At 34.1% G+C, this 20,526-nt stretch overlaps 2 protein-coding genes across 2 annotated transcripts; one reads left to right on the top strand and one right to left on the bottom strand.

Annotated features, from left to right (window-relative positions):
• Positions 1-1,325: 1,325 nt before the first annotated feature.
• LOC101896076 (uncharacterized protein F58A4.6) lies at positions 1,326-2,743 on the bottom strand. The gene is made up of 4 exons (XM_059121476.1): positions 2,640-2,743; positions 2,020-2,413; positions 1,847-1,961; positions 1,326-1,782 (listed from the first exon to the last, which is right to left on the bottom strand). The coding sequence occupies exons 2-4, from the start codon at positions 2,358-2,360 to the stop codon at positions 1,504-1,506; spliced, it is 735 nt and encodes a 244-aa protein (XP_058977459.1). The 5' UTR covers positions 2,361-2,413; positions 2,640-2,743; the 3' UTR covers positions 1,326-1,503.
• A 10,027-nt stretch (positions 2,744-12,770) lies between these two features.
• Positions 12,771-20,243, top strand: LOC101895910 (uncharacterized). The gene is made up of 3 exons (XM_005185362.4): positions 12,771-12,931; positions 19,206-19,319; positions 19,466-20,243. The coding sequence occupies exons 1-3, from the start codon at positions 12,871-12,873 to the stop codon at positions 19,933-19,935; spliced, it is 645 nt and encodes a 214-aa protein (XP_005185419.1). The 5' UTR covers positions 12,771-12,870; the 3' UTR covers positions 19,936-20,243.
• Positions 20,244-20,526: the final 283 nt, after the last annotated feature.

The raw sequence follows: 20,526 nt of genomic DNA, 5'->3' as shown, positions 1-20,526 counted from the left end.
TGTGACAAAAAGGATGGGTATCGCTGGAATTCGAGAGTAGGTTCCCTGGTTGATCTTGGGTTCATAGTAACAGAAAATATCCTTTCAATAAATTGTGGAGACAGACAGACAATCAAAAACGCATAATGAAATTACAGCGCTGAAAATAAAGTAATCGCTAAGACCTACCGACTAAAACAATTTTGTTAGCCTTTATTTCTTTTTCACTTACCTATTTTGCCGTTTTGTGTAAGCTTCTTGCATTCGGGTACCCAAAAAATGTTTTGTATTCCCATTCTAGATTGATAATAAGTAACACCAAAACGGGGACCTCCACAGACAATTTTCTGTCATAAGCCGTAGAATCCACTGCGAACTTCAAATACCAAATTTTAAACAATTCCGCTGAATAATGTCGCTAAAATCGTCAAAATACTGAATATGGGGAGATACCATTATATGGGGGCTTTACCAAAACGTGGACCTGCACAGACAATTTTCTTAGGCTGTAGTATCGATTACGAACTTCAAATCCCAAATTTAAAGTAATTCCGATGCATAATGTCGCTAAAATCATCAGAATACCGAATATAGGGGGTAACCGTTATATGGGGGCTTTACCAAAACGTGGACCTACATGGCCCATTTTCAATACCAAAAGTCCTGCAGTCAGTGTAAGTAAAATGTTATCAACCTACTTCATTTCATTCGGAAGCTAGAGTGATTTGCACAGATGGACGGACATCGCTAAATCGACATAGAATTTTATGCTGATCGAGAATATATGACAAACTTAAGTACCCTCCATACCATAGCAGAAGAATACAGGTAGATGCATCAATGCTTGAGAGCATTGATATGTCAAAAAATTTTAAATTTTTTTTCAAATATAAGTCGATTTTTAAATGTTTTCTTATACTCCGTCATTTGGAGGCTATTATTATTCGCGTTTTTCAACAATTTTTACAAATTTAAATAATTTTTCATTCAACATTTTCAATTCCAAAATTGGTTTGACAGTTCATTGTTCCAGCAGCTGCGTCGACGCGTCTACGTATATTCTTCTACCATGCATATTAAGCCGGTGCTACCAGAAATTTCAGGTCAATTCTGGCTATATTGAAATAAATTCCTATAGATATTTTTTCGATATCGAATGAAAGAATTTTGTCTCTGATGTTAAAAGCATAACTGAATAAAAACTCAACCCCAGATGGCGGTAAATATGTGGCAATTAAGGTGTTTAATTTTTGATCAGATTTAAAAAAAAAAACTTAAATTCCTCCCGTAAGAGGTCTATTTACAAGAATATAGGTTACTTTATTATTTATCATGCCGTTGTTTCGGGAGGAAATAATACATAAACAATTAACAAAGTACTCAATGATTTTTTACAGCCCCTGAGTTTTAAGCCGCTAGCCCTTAACACTAACTGTTGGTGCATTATAGAATGTTGGGGAATACATTTTTGCACGTCTTGTTGTTTTTCTAGTCCAAAATAAATACATCCTGCATGTTTCACCATTACGGCACTGCTTTTCCTCGCTTCTGCAATCGCAGACCATATTCATATTGTAATCTCAGCCATATGCCTTTACACATTTTCACCAAGCGGCTGTCGGTTTCCTCATTGACTCGAGCAAAGGCATACTGTGAACGTATAATATATTTGGCAGTTCGCAAACGTCCAGTTTGTATTAGCGATATGCTGTAATAAAGTAAGCAGCGGGATTGCAGGAATGGATCACCTAGTTGGATGCCAATGAGTAGCTGTTTTCTGGATATTTTACCGGCTACTTGAGCCTAAATTACAATAGTTTTAGTTTAGTTAAAAACAACAGTGATTCTAATTGGAATTTGTACTTACACATTCGGAAAATTGTTCACCCAACGCCGAATAGCCACCACCCAATGTGGATAGCCATGACATTAGATAATCTGTTTCAATTTTCTCCCATAATTTGCGGGCCAACATGCGATTCCTGGAAATATAAAACTCTTAATGTTCCAATCTAATACAATTGTCTTTCACAAACTTACCATCTATAATCGATGATGTCTTTGGCAGGTGGTATAATTTGTAGCCAAAATAGCTGAGTATCTTTTAAAGCTGGATGGGTACATAGTATTTGCCTATATTCCTTGAAATTAAGCAGCTCTTTGAGCAAATAATAGAATGCTATGCCATCTATGCAGATCAAAGTTCGCCTCAATGTCCTGCATTGTCGTTGCCCTGAGGCATTTGTGGTGTTCTCCCGAATGACACTCTTATTTATGACATTTATTCCATATGATAATTTGTTGTTGTTGCTGTCTTCGGCATTTAATTGATAATAATCTCTTTTTCGCCAATAATCACTTACACATAGAATTAATTGCATTATTTATACATATACCAGGTATGGTACCATTTGTTATCAACGTCTTCCAAATCCTATATTTATCCAAATAACAAAAATTACCATTGGATTAACCTAAATACGATAGTTCTTTAAGATATATTAAAAAAGAGATGACTTGGAAATGTTGCTTTAAGATTAGAAATGTAGGTTCCTTGTAATTTGGTTCCGGGAGGGACCTGAAGGAATGGTCCGATCTCGACTATCTTACATATGACGCCACTTTATCCTTGGTTGTCCAAGAATTACTTACTTACTTACCAGTTTTTTATGTTTTTTAAATAATAATCCTGCCCAACAAATGTGTACAATCCAATTCTTATCCAATTCCTTGATTGTTTGTTCGTTGCGAGCGTTGGAAACAAAAATGAAAAACGTCCCAACGAAACGAATATGAAGGCCACAAAGGAATTCCCGATAAAAAATAAACAGAAAGCAAAGACTCGGGGTACACTGTTGTTTACGAATGAGACGTGAGGAAAATGAACATCTTTACTAAAAAGCGCGGAACTAGTTGCTACTATCGTTTTCCATTGCCAGTGTTATTAAATAAATTTCACACTAGGGGTGGCAATCTATCGATGTGAATGTCGATAGTATCGATACTTTATTTTAAAAGGGAATATCGATTCAAAGTTTTTTCTATCGATACTGTCGAAAGAAATGACTGCACAGTGGTAGAAATAGGAGGTAGCAGCGAAAATTACAATTACGTCAGTTTTTGTAAACAAGGTGAATTTGTTTTAATATGTAAAAATTTGCTGCAAAATGTATAAAATGTAATTTGCACAAAAATTATAAATCGATAAAATTTAGCCAAAGGAATGCTCTCACCGCTTATCATCGAAAAAATTCGGAACAGCAGATGTCGTCTATATCGTTTTAGGGGTGTGAGTGAAAATATTGAAGTTACTCCATTTAAAAATGTTAAAAATATCATGAACTGGAGGATATTTGTCAGTTGAAAATTGTTCCACAATAAATAAATAAAAAATACAGAAATTAAATTCTTGAAAAACGATGAAATTTGTTTTTGATATCGAGTAGGTCGACTGCGTCAATCAGTATGTTGGCATTGCAAAAGCGCAATGAGTGCCACCTGCATAAAAAGACAAAACAAACTTTCCGTTGTCTAAATATTCACTTGTCTTTGCCGATATATTCCATTTTAATACTGGATATAATTGCTCTATGAGTACCGATTTCAATATATGATATCGAGAAAATTGCAAAATTAGTAGATTCTTGCTGGTTCTGGAACAGAACATGTGTGAGACAAGTAACAAGCAGCTAAATTCGGCCGGGCCCAACTTTTAATACCCACCACCATTTGGAAGGAACTTGAAGTGAAACTTAAATGAAACCGCTTTAGTACTGATTCCGCACTCTAAATTCGAAATTTGAGACGATTCCGGTAATTAATGTCGCTAAAATCATCAAAAACCGAATATTGGGTGGTATCGTTAATTGGGGGCTATACGAAGACATGGACCTGCATAGGCAATTTTATGTCATAGATTGTAGTATCCATTACGAAATCATCAAAATGCCGATAAAATCATGTGAGCTATACAAAGACGTGCACCTGCATAAGTAATTTGTTGACGTAGCCTGCAGTACCGATTCCGAACTTCAAATACGAAATTTGAAACAATTCCGGTGAATGATGTCAAATGGGGGCTATTCGAAGATATGGACCTGTATACTGCATATGTTTAAAAAAAAAAAAACGGTATATAATGTCGCTAGAATTATCAAAATGTTGAATATTGGGAGGTATTGTTAAATTGGGGCTTACTGTGGACCGTCAGGGCCCATTTACGAACCTGCCGATTAGCAAAATACACATGTGTGTAAAATCATAGCCTTCTATCTCAATTCGTTAAAAGATTGATTGCAAATGGCAGACAAACCATATAACTAAATCGACTCAGAATTTTACGCTTATAAAGAATATATACACTTTGTAGGGTCTAACATGAGTATTTTAAGGAGTTACAAACAGAATCATTCATAGCAAGGTAGATCTAACAGGTAACCGCATCGGCGAATTGCTACAACAAAGCAACTTTTGTGGTCCCCTCAAATGTCAAAATTGGCATCTAAGGCGAAAAACTTAGATTCGCCATGTCATTTAAAGGTTGCGGCAAATTTGTTTCAACCAATCAGAAACGAGGTGTTTGTTTACATTTTATTTTGTGTGCCTCTTGTCGTAAACGAACGTCAAAGTTTTTATTGTAAAACAAATAAGAGTAAAATAAGTATTAATTGTAGTATTGCGATATTTTTTAAATCAAGAAACTTATAATGACTATATTTTACTGGTTTAAACCGAAAGTTTTCCGGAACTGCAAATGACAAGAGTCGAATTCTTGCACTACTTCCCGTGATGTGCTTTGGGAATCTTAGATGTTGAGGCTAACTTAATTCTTAAAGCTGCACTCCATTCTAACCTCCTTCCTTCATTTTCTTTTATTTTTTTTACTGGTTTCACTCTTAACTTGCTCTTAAATTATTTGAAATATTATAAAAAGGTACTTTTAGGGAAGACAACATAAACAAATTTGTTGTTGCATTAATTTAGGGCGAATTCTTCATTACAACAATTTGTTTTGACATTTAATGGTGCCGTCAGCTGGGCTGATGCGATTACCTAGTACATCTACCTTGATTCATAGTTTTTTTTTTTTTGAGAAGAGAGAAATAACATTTTTTTTGTATACCCACTTGCCAGTATAAAAATAACTCTTATTTTCTCTCTCTCACACAAAAAATTTTCATTGACTTAAAAAAAACAATGTCATGTAAACGAATCCACACACAAAATTAATGAAAGATCAAATCCAACAACAAAAACACTACGAATTAGATGCTCTCTTCGTTGCACACACGAACTGGACAATAAAGGAGCAAAACAAAGATCATAACATGATTGAAGGTTAAAAATTAAGCAAACTTTTCTTATGGAATTTCAAACAAATAATCATTGTTTTAACACATATTTCATTGGAAATAGAGGAAATGATTGATTTTTATAACTTTTGTATCATTAACTAATACACAATTCCTTTAATTTAATAATTTGCAATCACCGATACCATTGTACGACCGACTGTTGTAAGAATTCACGACAACTGAAGGAAGAAGTGAAAGTGAGAAAAAGTGTTGTCAACTCCTAGAAATTAACAAAATTCAATTATTGACAAATTAGGGAAAACCTTTGAGGGAGATTAATTTTGAGACTATAATTTGATATAAGGCAAAATAATATTTTAATAAAAATTAAAATAATGAGTAAAAAAAAAATTTGTTAAAATTGTGTGAAAAAATTTTCAGAATACAGGTTTTAATAACAATAATTGAAACCTGCAAGAGATTTTTTTTTTGGTTTCTTGAAAAAAACTAGATTTTGAATAATTTTCATCTAGTTTTGACACAATCACTCTCCTCTTTTAGTAGTATTACCATAACACAGCATTTATTTAGGCCCCATTCATCAATTTCTATACATTTCTCATTGGGCCCCCACCCTGCATACGTTCCCACTGCATGTTACCCCATTTTTCGCCTACTGTGCAGAAAACATGAAAAATATTCTATAATTGCTATAGTTTTTGTATCTTATCATTAGTTTTGTAAATTCCTCAATAAGTCTATTTCATATCGACTACAAAAGGCCACCACACCCGATTAGAGGGACTTATGTATGATATAATTATTAGTACGTTGAAATTTTACCCAGAGCCGTTATGAATGCCAGTACTTATTAATCATTATTTATTTAAAGACATCATATCGTTCAGAAGGTTTCAAATGTATTAACACAAATCAAATCATTTCGAACCCGACCTACCACCAGACAATGGCAAACCTTTGATGGATATTTGAATGACAGGTGGTTGTGTGTGGAGTCGATATAGATATATATGAGTGACTCATAAAAGCGATTTTGTATTTTACGATGCAAGTGTATTCCAACTGATAATATCGTCAATGGCATTTCAAACATGAATGAAATATTTTCAGTGATGTCATATTTTTTCTGGGAATAACATATTTTTCGAGTTTTTATGGCTTTATTAAATAGTGATTAATATTAGATTTTAAGAAATTGAAATACCTCCATAATTTTGGAATAAGGTGCCACTTGATTGGGTTGGTTTTTTTATTTAGGTACTTTCCCGTTATTTTATAATATTTTATGATTTGAACTGAATGTATCACATCACTAAGTCATATAGAAGGACATGTTGCATTTTTGGTGCTTTTCAACATTTTGAACTAGGAAAAGCAAAACGAAATGTATGTTCCAGAACTTTCAACTTAGCACTAATTTGTATAATTGTACCCTCAGCCATATGGCTAGAGAGGATATATATATCATTTGTTACGGCCAAAACGTGTCTCATCGAAATAACGATTTTAGACCCTTGGTCTCTTTAGACCAAATCCATTTCAGGACATTTGGAGTCGTCCGTCTGTCTGGTGCGCATGATAACTGTCGAAGGGAGTATCCGATTTGGTCCAAACTTGGTACATCGTTATATTATTCACAAAACTAAAATCAAGTTCGGGGGTGGGTAATATCGGTCCACTCCCTCTGGCCGACATTTAAAAAAAAACTAGTTCTTAAAATAAATCCGTTAAAAAGGGTCTATACGACGACATGGACCTGCATAGGTAACTTTTGTCATAAGCCATTGCAATTTTCAAATGCGAAACTTAAAAAAATCGGTGAATAATGTAGCTAAAATCATCAAAATACCGAATATCGGGAGGTATCGTTATATGGGGGATATACGAAGACGTAGACCTGCACAGACAATTTTCTGTCATAGGTTGTAGTATCCATTAGGAACTTTAAATACCAAATTTGAAACAATTCCGGTGAATAATGTCGCTAAAATCATCAAAATACCGAATATCGGGAGGTATCGTTATATAGGGGCTATACGAAGACGTGGACCTACAAAGATAATTTTCTGTCATAGGCTGTAGTATCCATTACGAACTTCATTATAACTATTATAAAATGTGAAGTAAGATTCCGATTGGCTTCAAATTACACAAATCGCAATATTTTTATTAACCTAAGGTCTGGTGTGAAGATGGAGTGTGTCGCTCCACTCTTTCTGGTGCCTACCCCTCAAAGGGGAAAAATTTTGAATATCTATGGAGCTCATAAAACGCGAAGTTAACATCCGATTCCATTCAGACTTGGTGCATCTCAATATTTTCATCAGCGCAAGATCTGTTATAAAGATTGTAGTAATCGAAACATTTGTTCTGGTACCTGCCCAACAAAGGGTCAACGTTTTCAATAACCAAAACGATTATAAATTCCGAACTAAGCATCAGGTTCTCTTTATATTTCACACATCCCATTGTTTCTTCTAATAGAAGATCTGCTGTGAAGATGGGATATATCGGCCTACTCCTTCTGGTACCTCTCCCACAACGGGTCAAAATTTTGGAATAATTATAACTCTTATAAAATGTGAAAAAAGACTCCGATTGGATAAAAATTACACACATCACAATATTTTTTTTAACCCAATGTCTGATGTGATGTTGGAATATATCGGACCACTTCTTCTGGGACCTCCCACACATAAAGGGTAAAAATTTTGAATATCTATGGAGCTCATAAAAAGGTGAAATTAATATCCGATTCCATTTAGATTTGGTACATCTCAATATTTCCATCAGCACAAGATCTGTTAGAAAGATGGTAGCGATCGGAATATTTCTTCTGGTACCTGCCCCACAAAGGGTCAACGTTTTGAATAACAAAAATGATTATAAATTCCGAACTAAGCATCAGGTTCTCTTCATATTTTACACATCCCATTATTTCACTAACACAAGATCTGCTGTAAAGATGGAATACATCGGACCTTCTGGTACCTCCCCCACAAAAGGGTCAACATTTTGAACATCCACGAAACTCATAAAACGCGAAATGAACCTCCGATTCCATTCAGACTTGGTGTTTTTCAATATTTCCATCAACACAAGATCTATTATAAAGATGGTAGAGATTTGACGATTTCTTCTGGTACCTCACCCACACAGGGTTCAAGATTTTGAAAAACAAAACGCTCAGAGAAAGCGAAATAAGTATCCAACTATCTTCAATTGTCACATATACAAATATTTTTGCTAACACCAGATCTGTTGTGAAGGTGATATATACCTGCCAACCCCTTCTAGTACCCCACTCGCAAAGGGTCACAATTTTCTATACTTTTATCTGCCATAAATTGAGAAACAAGTCAGCGATTCTTTACAACTTCCTATATCTAAATATTTCTCTCAACCAGAAATCTGAGATGAATATGGAATTTAATGATTTCGCGTAAAATTGTTTGAAAATGTTCGATTTTCTTGAAATTTTGTCCATACCAATATTTTTTATCTGCATTAGATGCAGCATGAAAAAGGAATTCTTCGATCGACTATATCTGGAATAGAGAGTCCAAATCTGGCCGGTCGCATTATTTATATCATATTTATTTAGGTCCCATACGAAATGGACAATATTGGCCCATTATTTCGGAACCCACTCCATAGAGGGTCAACAATTTGAATAATCATAACAGAAGTCAAAATATATTTAAATAATCGAACATTGGCTGAGGGCATACATCTGCCGGCTGATGCTTTTAAACTTGTTTTTTTTTTTTTCAATATTATTTACGAAAACAGGTTATTGTTATGAAATTTGTTGTTTATCTCAAATTTTTGGTTTCTTTAACGCAGGAGTCTTGTTCACAACTCACATATTTATATTTGTTTGTTTTAATTACCATTATGGTATTAGTCGAACATCAAGAGATAATGAATGTTAGGACAAAATATATTTTGCAAATATCCGCAGCCCCAATATCTTCGAATAAATAATATTAAATTCTAAAATCAAACTCGAACTCAAATCTTTGTATATTTTTGAGATCAACTTGAGCACTCCATAAAATTTCTCTGCGAATTGGAATTAGATGACTTTTTGGTATTGAATGGAATCACTTAATTGGAAAACAATGCAATGAATTCAAATTATTTGAGTTTGAGTAGAAATGACAACAAACCAGCATAAAAATATGTTGATGCTACAACACAGTGTTTTGAAGGCAGAAAAAGAAACCCGGCCTCGCTATAGGTTTTGTTTAGACTAGCCACAATAAATCTATTAGTTTTGTATCGATCGAGGAACGAAATCGAAAATGTTAGACTAGCACTAAAATGTTGTAAATATATTTATTCATAAATATCCCGCAACATTTGAATGCTAATTTGAAAATGAAAAAAAAATTAACCAAGATTTTAATGCCTTGTTGTGACCGCCAAAAGACCCTAAAAGGAGTTTTTAAAAAAAAATATTATTTTCTATGAAAAAGTAAAATATGTTAATAAAGGCTATAGGAAAGTTAAAAAAAAAACAATTTAAAAAGCAATAAGTTCGACCGGGCCGAACTTTGAATACCCTCCACCATTTGGAACGAATTTGGAAATAAAATCTTTAAAAAGTTCTGTTAAAATTTTAAAAAATACCGAATATAGCCGTTTTATTGGTGTCTATATGACGTGGACCCACACAGGCATTGTTTGTCATAAGTCATCGCCAAATTCAAATTCGAAACATGAAATAAACGGTTAATAATGTCGTTAAAATCATCAAAATACCGAATATAGGGAGGTACCGTTATATCGGAGCTGGGCGAAGACCTGGACCAGCATAGACAATTTTCTGTCACAGGCTATAGCATCTATTACGAACTTCAAATACGACATTTCAAACAATTTCGGTGAGTATTGTGCCTAAACTCGTCAAAATACCGAATATAGGGAGGTACTGGTATATGGGGCCTATACGAAGACCTGGATATGCATAGACAATTTTCTGTCACAGACTGTAGTTTCCATTACGAACTCTAAATGCGTAATTTGGAAAATTACGTAATTTGAATAATGACGCTAAAATCATCAAAATACCGAATATAGGGAGATACCGTTTTATGAGGGCTATACGAAGACGCGGACCTGTACAGACAATTTTCTGTCTTAGGCTGTAGTATCCGTTGCGAACTTCAAATACCAAATTTGAAAAAATTCCGATTAATAATGTCGGTAAAATTATCAAAATACCGAATATCGGGAGGTACCGTTATATGGGGCTATACGAAGACGTGGACCTACATGGCCCATTTACGAACTTAACCTACCTACTGAAAAAATAAACATGTGTGCAAAATTGTAGCCTTCTATCTCAATTCGTTCGAAAGATAGACAGACAGACGGACAGTCGGACATCGCTAAATCGTCTTAGAATTTTACGCTGATCAAGAATGTATAGACTTTGTTGGGTCTGACATGAGTATTTCGAGGAGTTACAAACGGAATGACAAGTTAATATACCCTCCATAGGATGCTGGAGGGTATAAAAATTTGAAATTTATATTTTAATTGTCCTGCCTGCATAAACCGCCCAAACTGTGAAGTTGAAGGGGAGGTACCAGAAGAAATGGTACGATCCCGCCCATCTTTACAACAGATCTGGTGTTGATAGTTGATGATACGAAGTCTGAATGGAATCGGATGTTAATTTCGCGTTTTATGAACTTCACGGGTACTCAAAATGTTGACCCCTTTTTGGGGAGGTACCAGAAGGAGTGGACCGATGTATTCCAATTTCACACTAGACCTGGGGTTAATACAAACATTGTGATGTGTGTACTTTGAGGAGAACCTGATGCTTATTTCGGATATTATGATCGTTTTGGTTATTCAAAACATTGACCCGCTGTTGGGGAGGTACCACAAGGAATGGTCCGATCTCTACCATCTTTATAACAGATCTTGCACTGATAGAAATATTGAGAGGGACCAAGTTTAAATGAAATTGGATGTTAATATTTTGTTTTATGAGCTTCATGAATATTCTAAATTTTAACCCTTGGTGGGGGAGGTACAAGAAGGAGTAGACCGATGTATTCCATCTTCACAGCACATCTTGTGTTAGTAGAAATAATGGGATGTGTGAAATATGAAGAGAACCGGATAATTACTTCGGATTATATAATCGTTTTTGTTATTCGAAACATTGACCCGTTGTTGGGGAGGTACCAGAGGGAATGGTCCGATCTCTACTATCTTTATAACAGATCCTGTGTTGATAGAAATATTCAGATGTGCCAAGTCTAAATATAATCGGATGTTAATTTCGCGTTTTATGAGGTTAATGGATATTTCAAATTTCGACCTTTTGTGGGGGAGGTACCAGAAGGAGTGGGCCGATATATTCCGTCTTAATGGCAGATCTTGGATTCATAAAAATATTAGGATGTGTGAAATTTGAAGACAATCGGATTCTTACATCACATTTTATGAGAGTTGTAATTATTTAAAATTTTGACCCTTTGTGGGGCAGGTACTTGATGGAGTGGACCGATATTGTCCATTTTCACACCTGACCTAGCACTGACGCAAATATTAGGGTTTGCAAATTTGGAGCAAAAATCGGATTATCCTTTGTCTTTCGGTGCAAAAAATATATTATTTGAAAATTTCAACTTTTTGTGGGGGATGTACTAGAAGGAGTGGACCGATATTTCCCATCTCCGAACTCGATCTTAATTTGACAAAAATATGACGATGTACCCAGGTTGGACCAAATCGTATACTCCCTTCGAGAGTTATCGTGCGCACCAGCCAGCCAGACAGACGCTAGATCGACTCCAGATGACCTGAAACGGATTTGGCCCAAAGAGACCTATGGTCTAAAACCGTTATTTCGATAAGGCGCGTTTTGGCCGTATCAAATACCCTCTGTAGCCATGTAGCTGAGGGTATTAAAAGTTTCGAATTTATATTCTTTTCGGATGGGCATGGGGCCAAGTTTCTTGCGACGAATTGAACATATATATAGGTCTAGTACCGTTATTTGAATGTGACTAATTTTTGACAGCACCAAATGATTTATTTTCTCTCTAAAGGTTTGGTTTAGTAAATTAGGCATTCTACCTTATCAACATCGACTCTTGTAAAATATCAATTATTACCAAAATTATATCCACAAACCTCTAGCTTATCACAAATTCGTCAATGCTAACACAACCTATGTCGATGATTAATCTCTAACAACTGTTTATTTACAAAAACACCCATATTTGAGTCATATATCTATTTGGAGTTGGAATTTCACCTTAGCTGTTCGATTCAATTTGTATCGCGACCGAATAACGACCGAAAACACTGTTTGCCTTTGCAAACGCCGTTTGCCGACGGATCCGGCCAATTATCAGCGAAACAAATAACTGATGATAAGATTACTTGGCGTTGTCGTATTTTAACGATCGTCAGTCGATGGTAGAAAAGTCGAACATTTTCATTTGTATTTCAGTTAAACTCCGTATTTTCATCGCATCACAAGTGCAAAGGCGAGTGTTGAGCTTAAAACGAACGATTAAAATCCGAAAAAAGAAGACAAGTAAAAATGCGTTTCCTACTGTCCGTTGGCATTGTCTTCGTTGTGTTCTTGGCTTATGCCTATTCCGGTAATATTGAGTTTTAAGTTTTGTAAATCAAAATAAAGGGAAAATACCATTCCATTGGTGGATTGATTAGCCTCAAGTGTTAAAGTGGAGGATGTTTTTTTGGAATTAAAATTGTGAAATGAAGAAAAAGAACTACAAACGTCATGCGTTTGAAAATATTAGTGTTGGAAAAATGGACAAAAATATATGCTCCCAAGGCGTCTAAAAATGAAGAGCGTAGTAATGACATAAGTTTGTGAAAAAGTCTACACATAAGCAGCGTGATGTATTTATACGCGCTTATCAATTGAACCGAATATCTTTATAAGTTGTGCGTAATAAATGGGGAACAAGGTCCAATTTTTTTCAAATGGTGAAATATAGATATATTTTTTGGAAGTTTGGATATATGCACGTTATTGGTTCTGTTCCAGAACTTCAAGAATGTAAAAGTTTTTACTGTGGCAACCGATTTTTCCTTTATGGTATCGGAAAAAATTATGAAATTATGGATTCTAACAAATTCTGGAATAGAACAAATGGTTGTTAAAACACTTTCAATTTTTTGAAATAATTCGATACAGAGGAAATAACGATAACCTGCCCTATAGTACAAATACATGTTGCAATCATTCTTCTTAAGGCACCGACGAGGACGAAATTGTAGAAAAATTTTGGTGCGAATAATTATCGATGGTGGAAATTAATTTTTGCTCTGTTCCAGAACTGCAAAAATATATTTTTAATTGTTTAATACTATAATCCATTTTTATACCCTCCACCATACTATGGAGGGTATATTAACTTTGTCATTCCGTTTGTAACTCCTCGAAATACTCATGTCAGACCCAACAAAGTATATATATTCTTGATCAGCGTAAAAGTCTAAGTCGATGTCCGTCTGTCTGTCTGTTGTAATCACACTATCTTTCGAAGGAATTGAGATAGAAGGCTAAAATTTTGCACACATGTTTATTTTTCCAGTAGGCAGATTAAGTTGGTAAATAGCCACCATATAACGGTACCTCCCGATATTCGGCATTTTGATGATTTAAAAAAAAAATATGATATTTGAAGTTCGTTAAGACAGAAAATTATCTGTGCAGGTCCACGTCTTCATATAGCCCCCATATACAGCATAAGACAGAAAATTGTTTGTGCAGGTCACGTCTCCGAATAGATCCCATATTTAGAGTTCGTAATGGGAACTACAGTCTGTGACAGAAAATTGTCTCTGCAGGTCAAGGTCTTCGTTTAGACCCCATATATCAGTACCACCCTATATTCGGTATTTTGACGAGTTTAGGTACAATACCCACCGAAATTGTTTGAGATATCGTATTTGAAGTTCGTAATGGATTCTACAGCCTGTGACAGAAAATTGTCGTTGCTGGTCCAGGTCTTCGCACAGCTCCGATACAATGGTACCTCACTATATACGATATTTTGATGATTTTAGCTACATTATTCACCTTTTATTTCAAGTTTCGAATTTGAATATGGTAATGGGCTAATGGCAAACAATGCCTATGTAGGTCCATGTCGTATAGACCCCAATATAACAGCAATATTCGGTATTTTTAAAATTTAACAGAATTTTTAAAGATTTTATTTTATTTTATTTTTTTTTAATTTCCAAATTCGTTCCAAATGGTGGAGGGTATTCAAAGTTTGGCCCGGCCGAACTTACTGCTTTTTAACTTGTTATACCCCATATGGCTAGAGAGGGTATATATAATTTGTTACGGCCACAACGTACCTCAACGAAATAACGGTTTTAGACCTTAGGTGACTCTTTGGACCAAATCCGTTTCAGGACATTTGGAGTCGATCTAGCGATGTCCATTCATCTGTCTGTGTATCTGGCTGTGGGGCACGATAGCTCTCGAAGGGAGTATCCGATTTGATCCAAACTTGGTACATCGTAATATTTTTGTCAAACTTAGATCGAGTTCGCAGATGGGCAATATTGGTCCACTCTTTCTGGTACCTCCCCCCCAAAAAAAAAAAACGAAATTTTCAAAAATATATATTTTCTGATAATCCGATTTTGCTCCAACTTTGCAAATCCTAATATTTGCATTGGTGCTAGGTCTGGTGTGAAAATGGACAATATCGGTCCACTCCTTCTGGTACCTCCCCCAAATTTTGAATAATTATAACTCTTATAAAATGTGATGTAAGTAACCCATTGTCTCCAAATTACACACGTCGAAATATTTTTATAAACTCAAGATCTGGTGTGAACATGGAATATATTGGCCCAATCCTTTTTGTACCTCCCCCACAAAAATGTCGAAATTTCCAAAAATATATATTTCCGGCACAGAAAGAGAAATGATAATCCGATTTTGCTCCAACTTTGCAAATCCTAACATTTGCATCAGTGCTAGGTCTGGTGTGAAAATGGACAATATCGGTCCACTCCATCAAGTACCTTCCCCACAAAGGGTCGACATTTTGAATAATTATTACTCTTATAAAATGTGATGTAAGTGTTCGATTGTCTTTAAATTAAACACATCACAATATTTTTATTAATCCAAGGTCTGGTTTGAAGATGGAATATATTGGTCCACCCCTTCTGGTACCTCCCTCGCAGAGGTTCAACATTTTGAACATTCATGAAGCTCACAAAAAACCAAATTAACATCCAATTCCATTTAGACTTGGCACATTTCAATGTTTCCATCAACACAAGATCTGTTATAGAGGTAGTAGAGATCGGACCAATCCTTCTGGTATCTCCCTCACAGGGGGTCAAAGTTTTGAATTTCCACGACGCTCATAGATCCCGAAATTAACATCCGATTTTATTCAGACTTGATAAATCTCAATATTGCCATCAACACGAGATATGTTATAAAGATAGTAGAGATCAGACCATTCTTTCGGATACCTCTACAACAAAGTTTTGAAGTTTTGAATAAACAAAACTATCATAAAATACGAAATAAGCATCCGGTTCTCTTCATATTTCACACATCCCATTATTTCTACTAAAACAAGATCTGCTGTAAAGATGGCATGCATCGGCCGATACCTTCTGGTCCCTACCCCACATAGGTTTAAAATTTTGAATACTCATGAAACTCCTAAAACGCGAAATTAACATATTGGCATATCTCAATATTTTCATCATCACAAGATCGGTTATAAAAATTTGTAGAGATGGGACCACTTCTTCTGGTACCTCCTCCACATAGGGTTCAAGATCAGCCTATATAAATAGAACCTTTTCCAAGAATTCTTACTCAGCATTCTAGGCATGTACAGTCTTGCCTTTTTAAAGTCCCTTAGTTACCACCAAACCACAAAATTTATGTTCTAGCCTCTATTTGTCAAGTAATACATAAAAACAAATATTTAAACTGTCTTTGCAGATAAGCATTGAGCAGTGGAGAGAGAGAGAAAGGAGTGTATTTAATCTTATCAAAAGGTAGTGATCGGAAAAAAAAATAACAAATAGGTACCTCTAATATATTGATAAAACCTTTTTCAATTGTTGACATCATTTCAATTGCATAGACGTAGATATACACATACATACGTATGACTGTACATACATATATATGTACATACATAAATCTATGGCCATGTGAAGGTGTTGTGGATTGTGGGCTAGATAGTACGATATTGAAAAAAAAAAAACGTTTAGTAAATAAACACAGCAAAATAAATACATAAATATAGAAAAGAAATAACTAAGGCCATTTCTAGAGGCACTTTGTAGGTACACTTTAGCTGAGTTCAACATAGTTTATATAACCGTTTGGAAAGTAGATTACTTTGTGTATTAGTCATAATAGGGAATATTGTCTGCTCTCAGATTGTTTGAGGTTTGTTTTGGTAGTAGATACAATATTAAATAAATACGTCTGTTTATCCAAACTGTATCTATGCCGATGAATCATTGTGCGATTTTGTCTGTGAAAGCAGGGAGATGTATCTGAAGAAGAAATATTTTCAATAAAATTATTAGTTAAATAATAATAATAATAATAATATAATAAAAATAATAATAATGATAAATAATAATAATAATAATAATAATAATAATAATAATAATAATAATAATAATAATAATATAATAATAATATATAATAATAATAATAATAATAATAATAATAATAATAATAATAATAATAATAATAATAATAATAATAATAATAATAATAATAATAATAATAATAATAATAATAATAATAATAATAATAATAATAATAATAATAATAATAATAATAATAATAATAATAATAATAATAATAATAATAATAATAATAATAATAATAATAATAATAATAATAATAATAATAATAATAATATAATAATAATAATATATAATAATAATAATACATAATAATAATAATAATAATAATAATAATAATAATAATAATAATATAATAATAATAATAATAATATAATAATAATAATAATAATAATAATAATAATAATATAATAATAATATAATATAATAATATATAATAATAATAATAATAATAATAATAATAATAATAACAATAATAATAATAATAATAATAATAATAATAATAATAATAATAATATAATAATATAATAATAATAATAATATAATAATAATAATAATATATATAATAATAATAATAATAATAACAATAATAATAATAATAATAATAATAATAATAATAATAATAATAATAATAATAATAATAATAATAATAATAATAATAATAATAATAATAATACAATAATAATAATAATAATAATAATAATAATAATAATATAATAATAATAATAATAATAACAGCAATAAAAATAATAATAATAATATTATTATTATTATTATATTATATAATAATAATATTATTATATTATTATAATAATCGATATTATCCATTTTTGCACCTGACCGACAACTGAGGTAAATATTAGGTTTTGCAAAGTTGGAGCAAAATCGGATTATCCTTTCTCTTTCTGTGCTAAAAAATATATATTTTTAAAAATTTCGACCTTTTGTGGGGAAGGTACCAGAGTTGACCGATATATCCCAACTTCACACCAGACCTTGGGTTAATAAAAATGTTGTGATGTATGTAATTTGAAGACAATCGGACACTTACATCGCATTCATATAAAAGTTATAATTATTCAAAAATTTGGCCCTTTGTGGGAGAGGTACTTCATAGAGTTGACCGATATTGTCCATTTTCGCACCTGATCTAGCACTGATGCAAATATTAGGATTTGCAATGTTGGAGCAAAATCGGATTATCCTTTCTCTTTCTGTGCAGTATATTATTTTCTTTGAAAATTGTGACATTTTAAGGGGTGGACCGATATTGCCCATCTCCGAACTCGATCTAAGTTTGATAATAATATTACAATATACTAAGTTTGAATCAAATCGGAAACTCGTTCCGAGAGTTATCGTGCGTACCAGCCAGCCAGACGTACATTACTAGATCGACTCTAACTGTCCTAAAACAGATTTGGTCCAAAGAGACCTAGGGTCTAAAACCGTTATATGGGGGCTACACGAAGACGTGGGCCTGCATATGTAGTTTTTTTGTCATAGACTGTAGTACCCATTCAGATTTACGAAATTGAATAATGTCGCTAAAATCATCAAAATATCGGTGGGTGTCGTTATTTGGGGGCTATACGAAGGTAACCACCTACATGGATAATTTTCTGTCATAGGCTGTAGTATCCATTACGAACTTTAAATACTAAATTTGAATAATGTCGCTTAAATTACCAAAATACCGAATATCGGGAGGTACCATTATATGGGGGCTATACGAATCTGCACAGAAAATTTTCTGTCTTAGGCTGTCGTATCCATTACGAACTTCAAATACCAAATTTGAAACAATTCCGGTGAATAATGTCGCTAAAATCATCAAAATATCGAAAATAGGGAGGTACTATTATATGGGGGCTATACCAAAACGTGGACCTGCATGGCCCATTAACGTTTTGAATGCGTTGATCGAAACATTAAACGGCATTTCATCTAATCTTAATATTATCATTTTTTTGACAATTTATAACCGATGTTATTAACCGACACACATGCATTTGCCACTAGAAAGGCGCGCTCAGAATGTATTCGTGATAATTGTTTGAACAGAAGAGAGAGAGAGAGTTAATGGAGCTCTCTTCTCTTTCATAACATTAAATATCCTTCGCTGTTCTTAACATAATGTTACGCTACAGAATTGTATTGTCTCTCTAAAGGACGGATGTCTTTTCCACGAGAAATTTTTCTTTTATTTCAGAACCTTTTAATAATTTCAATTCCCTTCTCTTTCAGATTCCTGCGTCCAATGTAATTCGTCCAACGATCCCAAGTGTGCCACACAACCAGAAAATTTCTTGGCCAAGCAATGTACCAATAGCAGCTCCACCTGTTACGTTCGTGTTGTGGGTAAGTACCGTACTAAAGGTTTTCAAGAATGGACGCCTTGTGCAGTACCTTATTACAAAAGATTTTCTTTAATCAGATTAGAGTTACTTCTTCAAGGGGACATGTTTCTAAATTCTAACTTTCTTTCCACCTCCTCTTCCCCCCAGATGGTGTCACAATTCGTGGCTGTGCCAGTGAGCTCGACAATGCCACATTGTCGACGTGCAACAACAACATGGAATGCATGACCTGCAGTTTTATGGAAGGCTGCAATGGGGCCCTTTTCCCCCAATATCGTCTTAGCTGCATCCAATGTTCCGGCAGCCTGAACAGCACCTGCTCTTTGGATATTTCGGCACGTCCCTCCGTCTGTCCCACCTATAAATTGGGTGACAAATGTTACATTCGTCGTGATGACAAGAACACCACCCAATCGTTCCAACGTGGCTGTTTGTCCACCGCTCAGTCGAATGGCGTTTGCACCGACACCAGCGACTGTTACACCTGTGAGGGTAACGGTTGCAATTTCTTGCAAGCCAATGAAACAGTGATTCCCTGGGCCAAGGGGTCCGGCTATGTTTATGGATCATCATTGTTCATGATTGTGGTTGCCTTCTTTGTGACCCGACAATCTTAAGAGAGAGAGAGGGGGACGATGAACGAGATGAGATGAATGAAAGAGAGAGAAGGAGTTGTTATCATTTTTTTATACTACCCACCTTTTTGCGTTTCTTGTGCACTCTTCAACGATGGAAGCGGCGGCGGCGACGGCGGCGATGACACCTAAAGTGTGAAAAACTTATAATTTGTCCCTTTTGAAGATTTTGTTTTTTTATTTTTACCGGAAGTAGATTCAATGTTGAATTAGTAACATTTTTGTTTTTGTATAGAGGCGAAGAAGAAGAAGAAAAGCAATAATAAAATTTTTATGGAGTGCAAAGAAAATTCTTGTGTGTTTTTCATTTACATGCCGGTGTTATATTCATAGTGGAGATGTGGAGGAAATGAAGTTTGCCGTTCCCTCATCCAGTGATGCCAATGGCAGGGGACAAATATGAAGTGCTGCCGTTTGTGTGTCTATTCATTGTTGTTTCTGCAGTTCCATAAGTCATCAATGAAGAAATTAATTTTTATTTGTTTGTCTTTGCCTGTCCCCCTCCGTTGGGTAGAACATTTTAGCGCACCGAACAGTGGGGCACAAAACTTTGTTGACTATTCTATGGCTGGC

This window comes from Musca domestica, unplaced genomic scaffold (genome assembly GCF_030504385.1).
Source record: "Musca domestica strain aabys unplaced genomic scaffold, Musca_domestica.polishedcontigs.V.1.1 2, whole genome shotgun sequence".
NCBI lineage: Eukaryota > Metazoa > Arthropoda > Insecta > Diptera > Muscidae > Musca > Musca domestica.
Note: the sequence above shows the minus strand (reverse complement) of the source record. Positions and strands in the feature narration are given on the sequence as shown.

Coding starts and splice junctions, on each gene's coding strand:
- LOC101896076 (XM_059121476.1), bottom strand. CDS start 2,360: ATGCAATTAATTCTATGTGTAAGTGATTATTGGCGAAAAAGAGATTAT. Junction 1,962..2,019: donor GACATCATCGATTATAGATG/GTAAGTTTGTGA, acceptor TTATATTTCCAG/GAATCGCATGTTGGCCCGCA. Junction 1,783..1,846: donor GTGAACAATTTTCCGAATGT/GTAAGTACAAAT, acceptor ATTGTAATTTAG/GCTCAAGTAGCCGGTAAAAT.
- LOC101895910 (XM_005185362.4), top strand. CDS start 12,871: ATGCGTTTCCTACTGTCCGTTGGCATTGTCTTCGTTGTGTTCTTGGCT. Junction 12,932..19,205: donor CTTGGCTTATGCCTATTCCG/GTAATATTGAGT, acceptor CTTCTCTTTCAG/ATTCCTGCGTCCAATGTAAT. Junction 19,320..19,465: donor CTGTTACGTTCGTGTTGTGG/GTAAGTACCGTA, acceptor TCTTCCCCCCAG/ATGGTGTCACAATTCGTGGC.